Source organism: Carassius carassius, chromosome 20, assembly GCF_963082965.1.
Source record: "Carassius carassius chromosome 20, fCarCar2.1, whole genome shotgun sequence".
NCBI classification, from domain to species: Eukaryota; Metazoa; Chordata; class Actinopteri; order Cypriniformes; family Cyprinidae; genus Carassius; species Carassius carassius.
The window spans coordinates 31,496,303-31,510,699 of NC_081774.1; the positions used below are offsets into that span (position 1 = coordinate 31,496,303).

Below are 14,397 nucleotides of genomic sequence, written 5' to 3' on the forward strand. Positions count from 1 at the left end.
CACTCTTCAAAACTTTCTATTCTCTTCTTAATCCACCTCCAATGTCCTCCTCCATCGACTCTTACAGCTGACGACTTTGCAGTTTTCTTCACAAATAAGACCAGAACCATCAGTGACCAATTCTCCACACCGCAGACTGAGGACAACTTCACAATGACCAATGCACACTCTCTCTCCTTGTTTTCTCCACTCTCAGAGATGGATGTTTCCAAACTTATCCTGTCCAGTCATCCTACTACTTGTCCAGTTGATCCGATCCCCACTCACCTCCTTCAAGTGATCTCTTCTTCAGTCATACCTTCACTTACTCACATTATCAACTCCTCTCTTCACTCTGGAACATTTCCCTCAGCATTTAAGCAGGCTTGGGTAAGACCACTGCTGAAGAAACCATCTCTAAATCCAGCGCTTCTAGAAAACTACAGACCGGTATCCCTTCTTCCATTCATTGCAAAGACACTTGAGCAAGCTGTGGGCTTCAAAAGTGGCCACTCAACTGAGACTGCCCTGCTCTCGGTTACTGAAGCCCTTCGACTGGCAAGAGCATCTTCAAAATCCTCAGTACTCATCTTAATGGACCTGTCTGCTGCTTTTGACACTGTTAATCACCAGATTCTCCTGTCCACCCTCAGAAAGATGGGCATCTTTGGAAGCGCACTCCTGTGGTTGAAGTCCTACCTCTCCGATAGATCCTTCTGCGTGTCTTGGAGGGGTGATTTTTCTAAGTCACAACACCTTGCTACTGGGGTTCCTCAAGGCTCATTACTTGGACCACTTCTCTTCTCCATCTACATGACGTCATTAGGATCTGTCATTCAGAAGCATGGCTTTTCTTATCACTGCTACGCTGATGACACCCAACTCTACTTCTCATTCCAACCAGATGACCCGCTGATAGCTGCTCGTATTTCAGCCTGTCTGAGTGACATTTCTAGCTAGATGAATAATCATCACCTTCAGCTCAACCTTACCAAGGCAGAACTTCTGGTGGTTCCAGCTAACCCATCGTTTCATCACAACTTCTCTATACAGCTGGGTTCATCAACCATTACTCCTTCGAGGACAGCCAGAAACCTAGGAGTTGTGATGGATCATCGGTTAAGCTTCACAGACCACATTGCTACAACGACCCGGTCCTGCAGGCTTGCCTTATACAACATTAGGAAGATTAGACCCTTCCTGTCAGAGCAAGCAACCCAACTTCTTGTCCAAGCTCTTGTTCTCTCCAGACTGGACTATTGTAATGCTCTCCTGGCTCTTCCTGCATGTACTATCAAGCCTCTGCAACTGATCCAGAATGCAGCATTGAGGGCTGTCTTTATTGAGCCAAAAAAAGCTCACGTTACGCCTCTCCTCATCAGGTTACACTGGCTACCAGTAGCCGCTTTCATCAAATTCAAAGTACTGAAGCTTGCCTACAAGACGACCACTGGCACGGCACCAACATACCTAAACTCACTAGTTCAATCTTATGTGCCCTCCAGAAGTTTGTGCTTTGCAAGTGAACGACGCCTTGTGGTGCCATCCCAAAGAAGTTCAAAATCACTCTCAAAGACATTTTCCTGGACTTTTCCCAGCTGGTGGGCAATTCATCTCAATTCATACAGCTGAGTCTTTTCTCATTTTCAAGAAACTTTTAAATATTTAACCAACTAATACTAGCACTTTTCTTTCTTTTCTTGTCTTTCAAAAAAAAAAAACCTGGCTATGCGTTCTGTACTAAACTTACTGAGACTTGTCATGGCACTTGTATTCTATTGTTGTTCTCTTGTTGATCTGATTGCTTCTATTGTTCTTGATAAAAGCGTCTGCTAAATGATTAAATGTAAATGTAAAAAACATATTCATATTTCATATCATTATGGATACACATTACTTTCATATTATTCATATCTTTTTATTTTACACTATGTATTTTTTGGTATATTTGTTACCTATGCTTTGTCAAATGCTAAGATAAATTTTGAATATGTCAGTAAAAACATTGCAGACTTTCTCCAGGTCTTTATCAATTTAATAAAACTGCGAAACAAATGTTTACTTTCACAAGCCATTGTGTATTTACTTGCAGCATATATTGAGAAACACTGACTCAAGAGTCAAGAGCAGTGAGTGATTTTCTGTCTTTCATTTTCTTGGATTTAACATTAAAGACACCGACAGCAGAGCTAGTAAATTAGGCGCGGTCACTTTTTCTGTTTCTTTAAACAGTAATTTGTATTTGTCCATTAAGATGCAGTAGGACACAAACTTCCTGAAGGCGATCTTGGTTCGGTGTAGCTGTCTGTGAGATGCAGCTCTTTGAGTAGCCTACTCAGTCGAGCTTTCCCACGTCTTGTGTTTGAATGCTTTAAACTCTTTTGAATGTTTAAATTGGCAAGGTTTAAAAACACGTGAAAATGATAAGCATTCATGACAACGCGCAGCCTGTCAACTTTCCTGAGCGTTTTTTTAGGCTGGACTCAGCCAGTCAGTTGAGTTCGCTGGTGGTCCCCGCTCAGCCGTGGGCCCCTATAATCATCACCACATTTCACCAAACTAGTGACAGCCCTGACCTTCCCCTCTCTTTCTCCCACTTCGCTTCCTGTCCACCTACTCTAATATCTGAATTAAAGCATAAAACGGTAAAATAAAATCTTTTAAAAAAGAAGATCATGTTATTAGGGCCCAAGCCCCAGTGGTGCTCTGGTGGAACACCGGTGGTACCCGCATTCGTGCTGCAACATGAGGTGATGGTCATGGATGAATGGCAAAACAAAGGGCCTCAGCATCTCATCACAGTATCTCTTTGCATTCAAAATGTCATCAATAAAACTGATGTTCGTTGTCTATAACATACGCCTGCCAATACCATAACCCCACCAACACAGTGAAAACTGTGATTCATCCATGCACATGCACTGCACATTTTAGAGAGGCCTTTTATCGTGACCAGCCTAAGACACACCTGTGCAATAATCATGCTGTCTAATCAGCATCTTGGTATGCCACACCTGTGAGGCGGATGGATTATCTCGGCAAAGGAGAAGTGCTAACTAACACAGATTTAGACAGATTTGTGAACAATATTTGAGAGAAATAGGTCTTTTGTGTGGTCTTAGATCTTTGAGTTCAGCTCATGAAAAATGGGAGCAAAAAAAAAAGTGTTGCATTTATAATTTTGTTCAGTGTATATGGGCGCTAAGCTTCTCTTGTTGTTTAATAGATTTGGCCAAAATATCTTGATATAAAAGACAAACTTTCACACACAGGATATTTAAAACGTGCAAAAGTGTATTGGCTAAAACAGCAAATGCTAAGACTCTTCTTTGCTCTTTAAACATTCACCTTTATAGACAGTGTTTTTTAAGTACAGTAATTAAGTACTTGGTAAAGTCATGTAAAGATATTTTTCAACCAAAAGGCTAATGATACATGAGGCAGCTTTTTGAGCAATGTTGCTGTAAAGAGGCAACCAGGTGATACACAGGGCCCAAGACCGATTTAAATTATCCAGAAAGAAACGTGTTACCCATTCCCAACGGGAAAGTGCCCAAGCAAATTTGCTCAAAAAGTTACCCTGTGTATCATCAGCCTAATAAAAGCTTATCACTGTTCATCATGTCCACTTGTTGCTTGCAGCACCAGCCAATTCACTGACATGCCCTTAACTGGTTTGTAATATTATTACATGGTCATGTAATATTATTAAGTTGATAATGCATATTTTTTCTGTGTTTTTATTATGTTGCTTCAGGTACAGTACAGTACTGCGGCGGTTCAGAATTCAAATGTTCAGGGAGTGTCGCTAAAGGTTAATGCTTTATTGTGTTGGAAATATCCCCTACACCAAAGTTTTGCAGAAATGTAGGTGGAAGCATATGCTTGCAGTGAGCCTGATTAGGCTAATTTCATGATTGTGTCAAAAGTATGATGAATGATGGCAGTACCTGTTGCGCTCCGTTCATAAACAGCTCCCATTGTCAAGTTAAACACAGGAGAACAGTCGTTCTCATCCTCCACCACGATTCTCAAATCAATATTTTTCTCAGCAAAAGTGCCATCCAGGAATTTGGCCACCCCTTGGAGCTGGAATACAGGAAAATATTTAAACATTTCGCAAATTACATAAGAGTAATAACAGCCATTTTCTACATTCAGTATAAATTCTTAAAGTCACAGCATTGATTTATATATCTCATATATATCTTTTTTCATAAGCCTTCATTTTCTTCTTGATTTGTTTTATAAAACTGTATTCAAGGACATCAATGCAATACAATGCAATACAACAAACACCCACTCAACTAAACACAAATGGAAAATAAGTATTCCTGATAGAGATGACACACCAGGCTTTCCTAGTAATATGAAACCTTGCCTTTTCGGTTAACCATGTCAGAACTCCTCTGTACGAATCAGGAGATTCTGTTTCACTGATCGGTCTAAGTATTGAACTCTGATCAACAAGCACTAACTCTCCCTATCCATTCATATAAGCTTGCTATACTATTTTTTTTAAAGTTTAAGTCATTTGTTGTCTAGTGATGGTCATGTTCATGCTAGCCTGATGTTTGCAGTTAATATGCAAATAAACAAACTTTTACCTCAAGGCTTACGAAACAATCTGGTAAAAACTATTTAGAATTCCAGCTGATGAATACATTGTTTCCCAACCCAGTGTTTTGATATGTAAAAAAAAACCTCCCACACAATGACATAAAAAAGGGAGGGGAAATTTCGCCTTTATAGACAGCTGTAGAGGAGAGCACATTCCAGGGCCCAGTTTATGCCTGGGCCTCTTTCTGACCACAATAAAGGACAAAGGTTTGCTACATTTTGATTGGATCTTGGTGGACTAACATAAGCAAACTGTCCAACGCTATCAGATAAAGATTCCAGGACAACAGCCAGACACTATTTTCAAGATGGCAAGAAAAAGACCTTTGTTGTAAAGCCCAGGGAGGACAGGACTTCCTATTGGTCAAAATGCAGTTTCTTTCCTTCACTCACCAACAGACTGATTCATAAGGTTTTGGACTGTGACCAACATAAAAATTCCTTAGGACCCCTGGACGCAGAAGCAGTCGGTGAAACAAAGAGAGATCACAGAGTTCCATCCAAATCCATTCATAACTATGCTCTCAAACATTAAACTGATGCAAACTACTACACTACACTACAACACTAACTACTACTACAAGTATTCTCAGTGACAGCAATGTGTAGTGCAACATCTTACACAAACTCAGCTTTTAAAAGACTAATGAATGCATGCATGAAAGTTCAGTCTTCTTCCATCAGGTTTGGACTTGATGTGTTTGTAACACTGCAAAATGTATTGAAAAACAGCTACACTGCTCTGAGTCTCGTCAAGGAAAGGACTGCAACAGTTCACCAACATTCTGAGCCTCTGGCCCATGAGGGAAGAGGCAATAACAGATACCAATTCCTGAGTCTCCAGCTTTAAGGCAGCAACAGATATGACCATGTTCTAAGCGCCCAGCCTGCGAGGAGAGAGATATTAAACGTTAAGAGTCTTCGTCCAGCGAGACAACAACAAAGGCAGCACGTCCTGAGTCTCCATCCTAGAGAGATGATGCGGATCGACCAAATTCTGGGTCTCTAGCACAGACATCCGGCGAGCAATCCTTTATTTCAAGGTACCTTTGCATGCATGTTCCAGGCAAGGACCTTCTACATCTAATCCAGAGCCACATCTGCGTGTTCCAGATTTTAGGACCCTTTGGTGCTCCAGGAGATCAGCATCCTCCAGCACTTCGTGTTCAAGGCTGTTGAAACAGATTCTGGCTCTTTCCCCATCGCATTGCTACCAGCACATCCAGTGGATGAAGTCACCCCATCGGACGGCTCACTATCACTTATCCAAACCTCTTCCAGAGACCTTGGAATTTTGGGATATTATCAGTTGGCCATATGGTTTTCTAATTTACATTAGAAATTAAAGCTGATTTTAGTTTTTAGCAAATCTTTCCTGTTTTTATTTGATGCATAATAAGGTTCTTCACCTTACTTCTTTCAGACTAGCGACAGTTTATCTTTCCAGATAACGTAGCTCTGACAAAGCAACACCCAACGTAATCACTTGCATTTTAAACATCTTATGCTCTTTATTCCTATTTCATTTATGGTATTCATTTAGTAGTTGTTGATTACTCATGATTGTATATCTTTTGTTAATAAAATCTATTTTATTACACTTGTGTCTTTCTTGTGTCGATGATCCCAACAATTTTTCTTATGTGATGTACTCGTAACCACACCTTAAGTGACACTTGATCCAAATATCATGATGTCTTTGGAGATGACCCATCACTACATTATTTCGCCCTCCCTAGGTTGGCGAAAGCAAAATTCACCACACAGTGTATCTTGAGTAAAGAAATGCTGTCCTTATTCAAACCTCAGTTCTTTATTTACGCTTGCGTTGTGAAGAAGTAGATGTCTATCTTCAAATTGCACGTCACTACATTCTGGAGGCGGGGTGGAGTTTTGAGGTTTGACGGACTATTTGAGGATCCAGTTTAGTTACAAGCTCTTTGAATGCTTTTAATTGGTTAAAATATTTGTAAAACCCAAAAACAGACTGTAACGGTTTACAAACTTCATATTCACGGGAAAAAGGAGGCGGGAACCGGCGGACAATCAAATCAAAACTTTAATAACCAAATAAACACAAAACAGCGTGACAGCCCCTCGCGGACGAATGTTGACGATTTGGAAACACTGGACTAATGGATCCTCTGCAGTGAATGGTTACCATCAGAATAAGAGTCTAAACAGCTGATAAAAACATCACAATAATCCACACCATTCCAGTCGATCAGTTAACATCTTGAGAAGACAAAAGCTATGTGTTTGTAAGAAAATTATTACACGGCTCTGTGGAATACTTGATTCTGATTGGTCAGTCGCAACTTTCCGAAGTATGTTATTCCTCGATAACAACCGGTAAAAGCTGATAACACAGGCTCATCTGGGTAACAGCAGTCGGTGCTGTACTCTTGCTATGAACAGTTTTTCTTGGTGGAAGCTTTGCATTTATTTAGCTAATAAAATATTAAAACTCGATTCAAAATGGTATAAAATTATTTAATTATGTCATCCTGGTATTGCAGACTCAATCTCATTTCATACAAACACAGCTCCTGCCATTTTGCTACAATTTTTTTTGTACGCTTTAATGGATTATAAAATAACTAATAAGCTGGTAAGATTTTAAAACATTTTCATTTTAAATATTTTATTACCTTATTTATGTGGTGAAATGTTGTGTAATAAATGGTTTGACTGCACCGTTTCCCTTAAACGTCCATCTAGTTTGAACTTGCCGCTTTCTCGCAACTGCTGTGTTCTTGAAACTTTGCGTTCAATATTTCAACTCAGATCAATATTTAGTGTCTAATTATTTACTTATATGGCAAGTAGCTTCACATCGGGGTCATGATCACCCTGTCGGGGTTTATTCTGAGAGAACAACCGGATGGATGTAAATTATCCCTTACATAACACTTCCTCTAGTGAAAAGGTCAATCTTAATTAAGACCAAGCACCGTTTACAAGTAAAAACAGTCTAAAACAGTCCTAAAAAAATATGTGGGTGGATTTTTAACTGAAGGACTGGAGTGGAGTGGATTACTTGTGGATTACTGCGATGTTTTTGTCAGCTGTTTGGATTCTCATTCTGATGGCACCCATTAACTGCCACTGATAAGCAAGTGATGCAATGCTACATTTCTCCAAATCTGATGAAGAAACAAACTCATCTACATCCAGGATGGCCCAAATTTTTATTTTTGGGTGAACTATTCCTTTAAAACATGCCATGTTTCTAAATCCACTGAGATTTCTGAATGTGCATTGAGCTGGTTTTAAAATGTATTCAAAATTTGTAATAATAAATCATGATTTCTCTGTGAAAACAAATACATACCAACTCAATGACATTGCCTTTATTTGTCTCTATTATCTGGCTTCAGAAGTGGACATTAAATTGAGACTGCATTGCTCTCAGTTGTTGAAGTCCTAACACTGGCAAGAGCAGAATCCAAATCTTCAGTACTTATCCTGCTTGATCTGTCCACTGCTTTTGACACGATTAACCACCAGATCCTCTTGTCAACATTAATGGCAAAGGGCATCTCAGGAACCATGCAGTGCTTCCACAGGAAGCATCCAGTGGTTTGAGGCTTAACTCCCAGATAGGTCCTTCAAAGTATCTTGGAGAGGTGAGGTGTCCAAGTCACAAGATCTAACTACTGGGGTGCATCAGGGCTCAGTTCTTGGACCACTTCTCTTCTCTGTCTACATGGCATCATTAGGTTCTGTCATTCAGAAACATGGCTTTTCAAATCATTGCTATGCTGATGACACTCAACTCTTCCTTTCATTCCATCCTGATGATCCGACGGTAGCTACTCACATCTCAGCTTGTCTAATAGACATTTCTTGCTGGATGATGGACCATCACCTTCAACTCAACCTTGCCAAGACAGAACTGCTTGTGGTTCCAGCAAACCCATCGTTTCATCACAATTTCACCATCAAGTTAGGCACATCAACCATAACTCTTTCAAAAACAGCTAGAAGCCTTGGAGTTATGATCGATGATCAGCTGACTTTCTCAGACCACATTGCTAAAACTGTCTGATCCTGCAGATTTGCTTTATTCAACATCAAGAAGATCAAGCCCTTTCTTTTGGAACATGCGGCACAACTCCTTGTTCAAGCTCTTGTTCTGTCCAGGCTGGACTATTGCACTGTCCTCTTGGCAGGTCTTCCAGCCAATTCTATCAAACCTTTACAATTAATTCAGAATGCGGCTGCAAGATTAATTTTTAATGAGCCTAAAATAATACATGTCACACCTCTGTTTATCAATTTGCACTGACTTCCAATAGCTGCTCGCATAAAATTCAAGGCATTGATGTTTGCCTACAAAACTACCACTGGCTCTGCACCCATTTACCTAAATTTGTTACTTCAAACTTATGTGCCCTCTAGAAGCTTGCGTTCTGCAAGTGAACGTCACTTGATTGTGCCATCCCAAAGAAGCACAAAGTCACTTTTACGGACTTTTAAATGAAATGTTCCCTCCTGGTGGAATGACCTCCCCAACTCAATCCGGGCAGCGGATTCCTTAGCCATCTTCAAGAATCGGCTTAAAAAACCTCTCTTCCATCTTTATTTGACCCTTCAACTCTAGCACTCTCTATTCTAATTCTATTCTTAAAAAAATATTTTAAAAAATCTTACTAGCTTTCTAATCTTTTTGTATTATATTTTGTTTTCTTTTAATTTATTATAGAATTAACAATAGCAAAAAAAGACCTCTAACACTAGCTTGCTCTATTCTTTTTCTATTCTATCTGTTTTCTTTTTATTTATTATATTATTTAAAAGTCCTTGCTACGTGTACTGTGTTAACCTAACTGAGACTTGTTATAGCACTTATATATCATTGCTCTTTTTGTTGATTTTGATTGCTTCCATTGTTCTCATTTGTAAGTCGCTTTGGATAAAAGCGTCTGCTAAATGAATAAATGTAAATGTAATGTAAATAAGTGCTATTTGTGCATGTGTTATGGCTAAGAAAATACAAGTTACTGATTTTTAGTATGAGCTGCACCTCATTTAGTAATCGAGTCATTCAGACAGAATGTATGACATTCATCATGTCATGACAATCCCAAATCCAGCTCTCCTGTGAAAAGTTGCTGCTAGATGCTATCTCAAGTTCTTACTGACTCATCAATATCCTTCCATAGATTAGTCAGGCTAGGACAGACACCCATGCAATAAATGTTTATAATCGTGTGTAAAAGATGAAAGAACTGCTCACATAATAAATGGGAGTTTTCTCTCTGTCTAACACTCCATGGATCCTGACCAACCCAGTCTCACGATTGACAGTGAACAAGTTAATGGGAGGCTTATCAGCACCAACTCCAATCAGTGAATATTGTATACTTGTCCTGGTCTCCTCATCTGAACGAATCTGCAAACAAATCCATTTAATACGGTTAAAAAAATTTGAATAATGTAAAATAATGTTCTTTTTTTACCATGCAATGTTACATAACTAAAGTTTATCCATACTACTAAATGATAATTCATTGCAGAACATTGGAAAACGTGCTTAAAAAGTTTCAATCTGGAAAGATTTTCCAAAATACCAACTTACTTGCCCTATTTATTAATTTCCAGCTCAAAAGTTCATCAAAACATCACTCACTAATGTTTGATAAGGTTCTGTTGAATGTTAAATATTATTATTCATAATAATAATAATAATAATAAAAAGTACCCCCCCCCCCCCATAAAAAAAACACTCAAAGAGAAAACCAAAAACGAAGATCTTACTTTGGCTATGAATTCCCTGTATGTATAATCAACATTTTCCTTCAGTTTGTGGGGTGGGATAATCCACTCTCTCTTCTGTCTGATTTTCTTCTGTTGTCCTTCCGATGCTGAAGTGTTCAGTATCTACAAAAACACAAAAACATGTGTCTATTCCAACTAAATAATGTGATAAACTAAACCGGAGAGGAGTAAAACAGGTAATATAACATACATACTATATGACAGATTTACAGCTTGATTGCACTATGCAAACAAAAAATAATAATGTTCTTCTCACAAGACAATTATTAACATGACTTTCCCCCATAAATCCAGTTTCCCGTTTCATCTTAAACATGCTCTCGAATGATTCTGTTCTCTTCTTGTAAACAAGTATATTTATATATATATATATATAAAAAAAGAAAACCTTTTTTACCGGCTACATTGTTTGCGCTGGTGAAAATAAAGCCATGACTGTGGGGAAGTTGATTTCAAAGTACTACAGATAATATAAAGGATAACAAAAAAAGAATAATGTTTATAAAGTTTGTGTTAGTTTTAATCAAAATAATGCCCTGAAGAATCAGTCTACCCTTGAGGCCGAAGACCTTTTGTTTTGACTTCCTCTGTAATTCCCACCCTGAGTCAGATTATGCTCTTCCTCTGGCATCTGGCAATGCAATAATTTAACAAATAACATCTATCCATATGAAAAATAGAGTCAGTAATAAGAGACATCTAGCCTGTATATAGACTTCTTTAATTAATATCTTCCCAGAGTTCAGTAAACTCATAAACCCCTTGCTGACTATCACACATCAGTGAGAAACTGAGCTCCAGAGAGAGAAACCCACCCACACTCGATCCTAGCTGTGAAGACGAACAGAAAACAGCACCTTACACACGCCAAGCAGACAGAATTATCGTATTTTTTACATGCATTGATAAAGAAGCGTTCAGAGAGGGTTTAGAAAGAAAAATAATAATAATATTGAAGAAACGAAACTTTGAGGATGCATACAAAAGATTGAAGATTATTATATACAAGTCATTATGAACACTGGAAACTTTTGAGTGTGTTTGCTCACCGCCAGAATCAGCGCCCCGAACAGTAGACTGCCGCAGATCTTCGCCATTGCTCCGTTACTCGCGGAACTCTGACCCGGACTGAAGAGCGGTCAGCGGCGGGCGGAGCTTCGGAAGAGCGCGGAGGGACACACCCTCCCTCAGCACTGATAACAACACCATCAACACCGTGCGTTAACATAACGACTCAAAAGAAGAGCCAACTACAAATATAAAACATATAAAACATGCATTGCATTAAATTAGATTTACTGCGTTACATTACCGCTCACCATCCTCAGAACTATCACTGGCTCTCAAAGTGTTGAACAATAGAACGTTCATTCAGAGTTATCTGGCTTTCGGCTACTCATGTTCTCTAAATTTTACTTGGCACAAAAGCATCGTTTATATTAAACCTTTTAGATGGATGTTCAGCTATCGTTTTTAAAATGATAGCCTATTATATGTTTCAGAAAACATTCTAAAGTAACATTCCCAAAAATGTCGGCAAAATTATAAAATAGAATGTTCACATGTAACGTTCTAAAAAAAATTAACATTAAAAGAATGGACGTTTGGAACGTTCAGTTTTCATGTGAGAGGTAAAACATGCTTCTTTTTTAAGATCATCTGGGTATGCAGCGATTTTAAATAATTAAACTCAAGATTTAGCAAATTGGACATGTCTTTTTATTTATTTATTTTACAGTTCGTCGTTTCAGTTAGGCCTGTATTCATTGCTCTTTGTTGACATTCTTATGCCCTTGCTAACTTAATGACTAACTTTAGACATTACAAAAGATTAACTTTTGGCACTAGTGTGAAATGCAGGATTATTGGATAATCTTTTAATTCCCCCATTTCTGTTTAGGAAATCATTTGTATAATTACTTCTCTACAGGTTAATCTCAGTGTTCAAACTTTTTAATGCTCAAAATCTGATTATTTCCAAGGACCTCCTGCCTAAAACATACTATTCATGTCTATTTAAAAATAGTAAAGAATATAGAATAGCTGATTTTTGTTTGTGATTGTACCAGTCAATACAAATGAGGGCTTTTCTTGTAAATAGTTAGCAGTATCTTCTAGCTATGTAATTTAACATACACAAGGTTGAAATGAACATTTTTTTCATAACAGTTGAACTTTTCCACTCACCCATTTAATCCTCACCCTAAAAAAACGTTTCATAAAACAAAAGAAATGCAACAAACACTTTCATTGTTTCTTCTACATCTTCCCAAACAAAATTAAGTGAAGATAAGACACCCATTAATTGCTCTTAAAATATTTTTTGGCCAGAATGACTGGAAATGAAGCCAAGGATTTTGCAACTATGTGGGAGTAAAGAAGTAACTGGTACAATGTGGATATTAAAGACAGAGCTAGTCTATGAGGGACAGAGTTCAAGTCATTTTTTCAAGTCAACATTTTTTAAATGAAAGAAGAGCATTCTCATTTTTTAGTCACTATAAATAATAGTCCATTAAAGCTATGCAAGTTATGCAAATAAATGTAGAGAGAGCCTCTGTGTCACAAACAATGCTTTCTTTCACGAAGGGGAGGGAGACCAAATTCTGAATATAAAAATACAATAGAGGTCAATATCTGTTAACTGTTTGGACGACAACACTTTTCAAAGTATCTTCTTTTGTGTTAAAAAAGAAAGAAAGAAACTAATGCAGGCTTGGAACAGCATGAGTAAATGAGGACAGAATGTTTGGGTGAACATTGTAGAATATTTATGAAACATTATATACACCCCATTAACCTCTAATGGCCTAATGGTTAGAGAGTCGGACTCCCAATCGAAAGGTTGTGAGTTCGAGTCCCGGTCCGGCAGGAATTGTGGGTGGGGGGAGTGCATGTACAGTTCTCTCTCCACCTTCAATACCACGACTTAGGTGCCCTTGAGCAAGGCATCGAACCCCCAACTGCTCCCTGGGCGCCGCAGCATAAATGGCTGCCCACTGCTCCGGGTGTGTGCTCACAGTGTGTGTGTGTGTGTGTTCACTGCTCTGTGTGTGTGCATTTCGGATGGGTTAAATGCAGAGCACAAATTCTGAGTATGGGTCACCATACTTGGCTGAATGTCACGTCACTCACTCTGTCTAACCCCCCCCCCCCCTGCTTTTAAGGAAACTTGGCTTAAATGGAAATTGTAAAAATAAGAATGGTCCATTTGGATTTCATGGTGAAAAAAAATTGAAAGACGATACCAGACTATGTTCTTGTAGTCTCATAAAAAATCACCCTGTGTTTCTTCTCTCTTTAAACAACAGGTTAATAATTGACTTCAATCACCTAGTGAAGATAAGAGCTCCGGCGGTTACATAGAAACTTTCAATAGCTGCTCTGTTTCTACTCATCTGGACATTGAGATGGACTTTATTTTTATACTGTCACAGAGTTTCATTTGTTTACACAGATGATCAGAGTCAATGCTAAACTGTCACCGAGCGAACTACAGACTGATAAATCACAGTCAGTATTGGGATTCCCGAATCAAGAGGATTTAGTGCTGGGAATCCAGCAGGGTGGATGAGACGACAACAGGCAGATTGCACGGTGTATGATAGAGATAAGACAGTGGTGGGTTAGTCATGAACACCCGGTGTTCTGTGGAAAGGTGGGAACTTGGTTTATAGATATTTTGACCTTTTGAGCTCCTTATGCTTGACTGCGACTGTGATGAGTCAATGCATGAGGAGCTGCTACACCCAGTTCACTCCTACCAATGTTTATCAATCACATAAAACTCTGGCAGCTTTATAGAGCCTGGTCATGTGCTTTTCTATTGGTTTAAGAAGAATATGCATACACAGTTTTTTTTTTCTTTGATATATTTATCTTACTGTAATGATGATGCCACATTACTGATTCATCCCTTCCTCTTTGCTCCCTCTGCTGGTGACTTTTGCGAATGTCAATGAGATGAGTAACATTTCCTTCCCCTTATTTTGCTAGTTTATCTGTCAGAGAGGA

The 14,397-nt window shown here is 38.6% G+C and overlaps 1 protein-coding gene across 1 annotated transcript in view; it reads right to left on the reverse strand.

The window, feature by feature from the left end:
- Nucleotides 1-11,538, reverse strand: part of dsg2l (desmoglein 2 like) — a 47,265-nt gene extending 35,727 nt beyond the window's left edge. Inside the window, exons 1-4 of the mRNA XM_059502546.1 lie at nt 11,433-11,538; nt 10,363-10,485; nt 9,842-9,997; nt 3,930-4,068 (exon numbers count right to left, since the gene is read on the reverse strand). Of these exons, the coding sequence (XP_059358529.1) occupies nt 3,930-4,068; nt 9,842-9,997; nt 10,363-10,485; nt 11,433-11,480 (466 nt within the window). The 5' untranslated portion in view covers nt 11,481-11,538. The remainder of the gene's footprint in view (nt 1-3,929; nt 4,069-9,841; nt 9,998-10,362; nt 10,486-11,432) is intronic.
- Between the last annotated feature and the right edge of the window lie 2,859 nt (nt 11,539-14,397).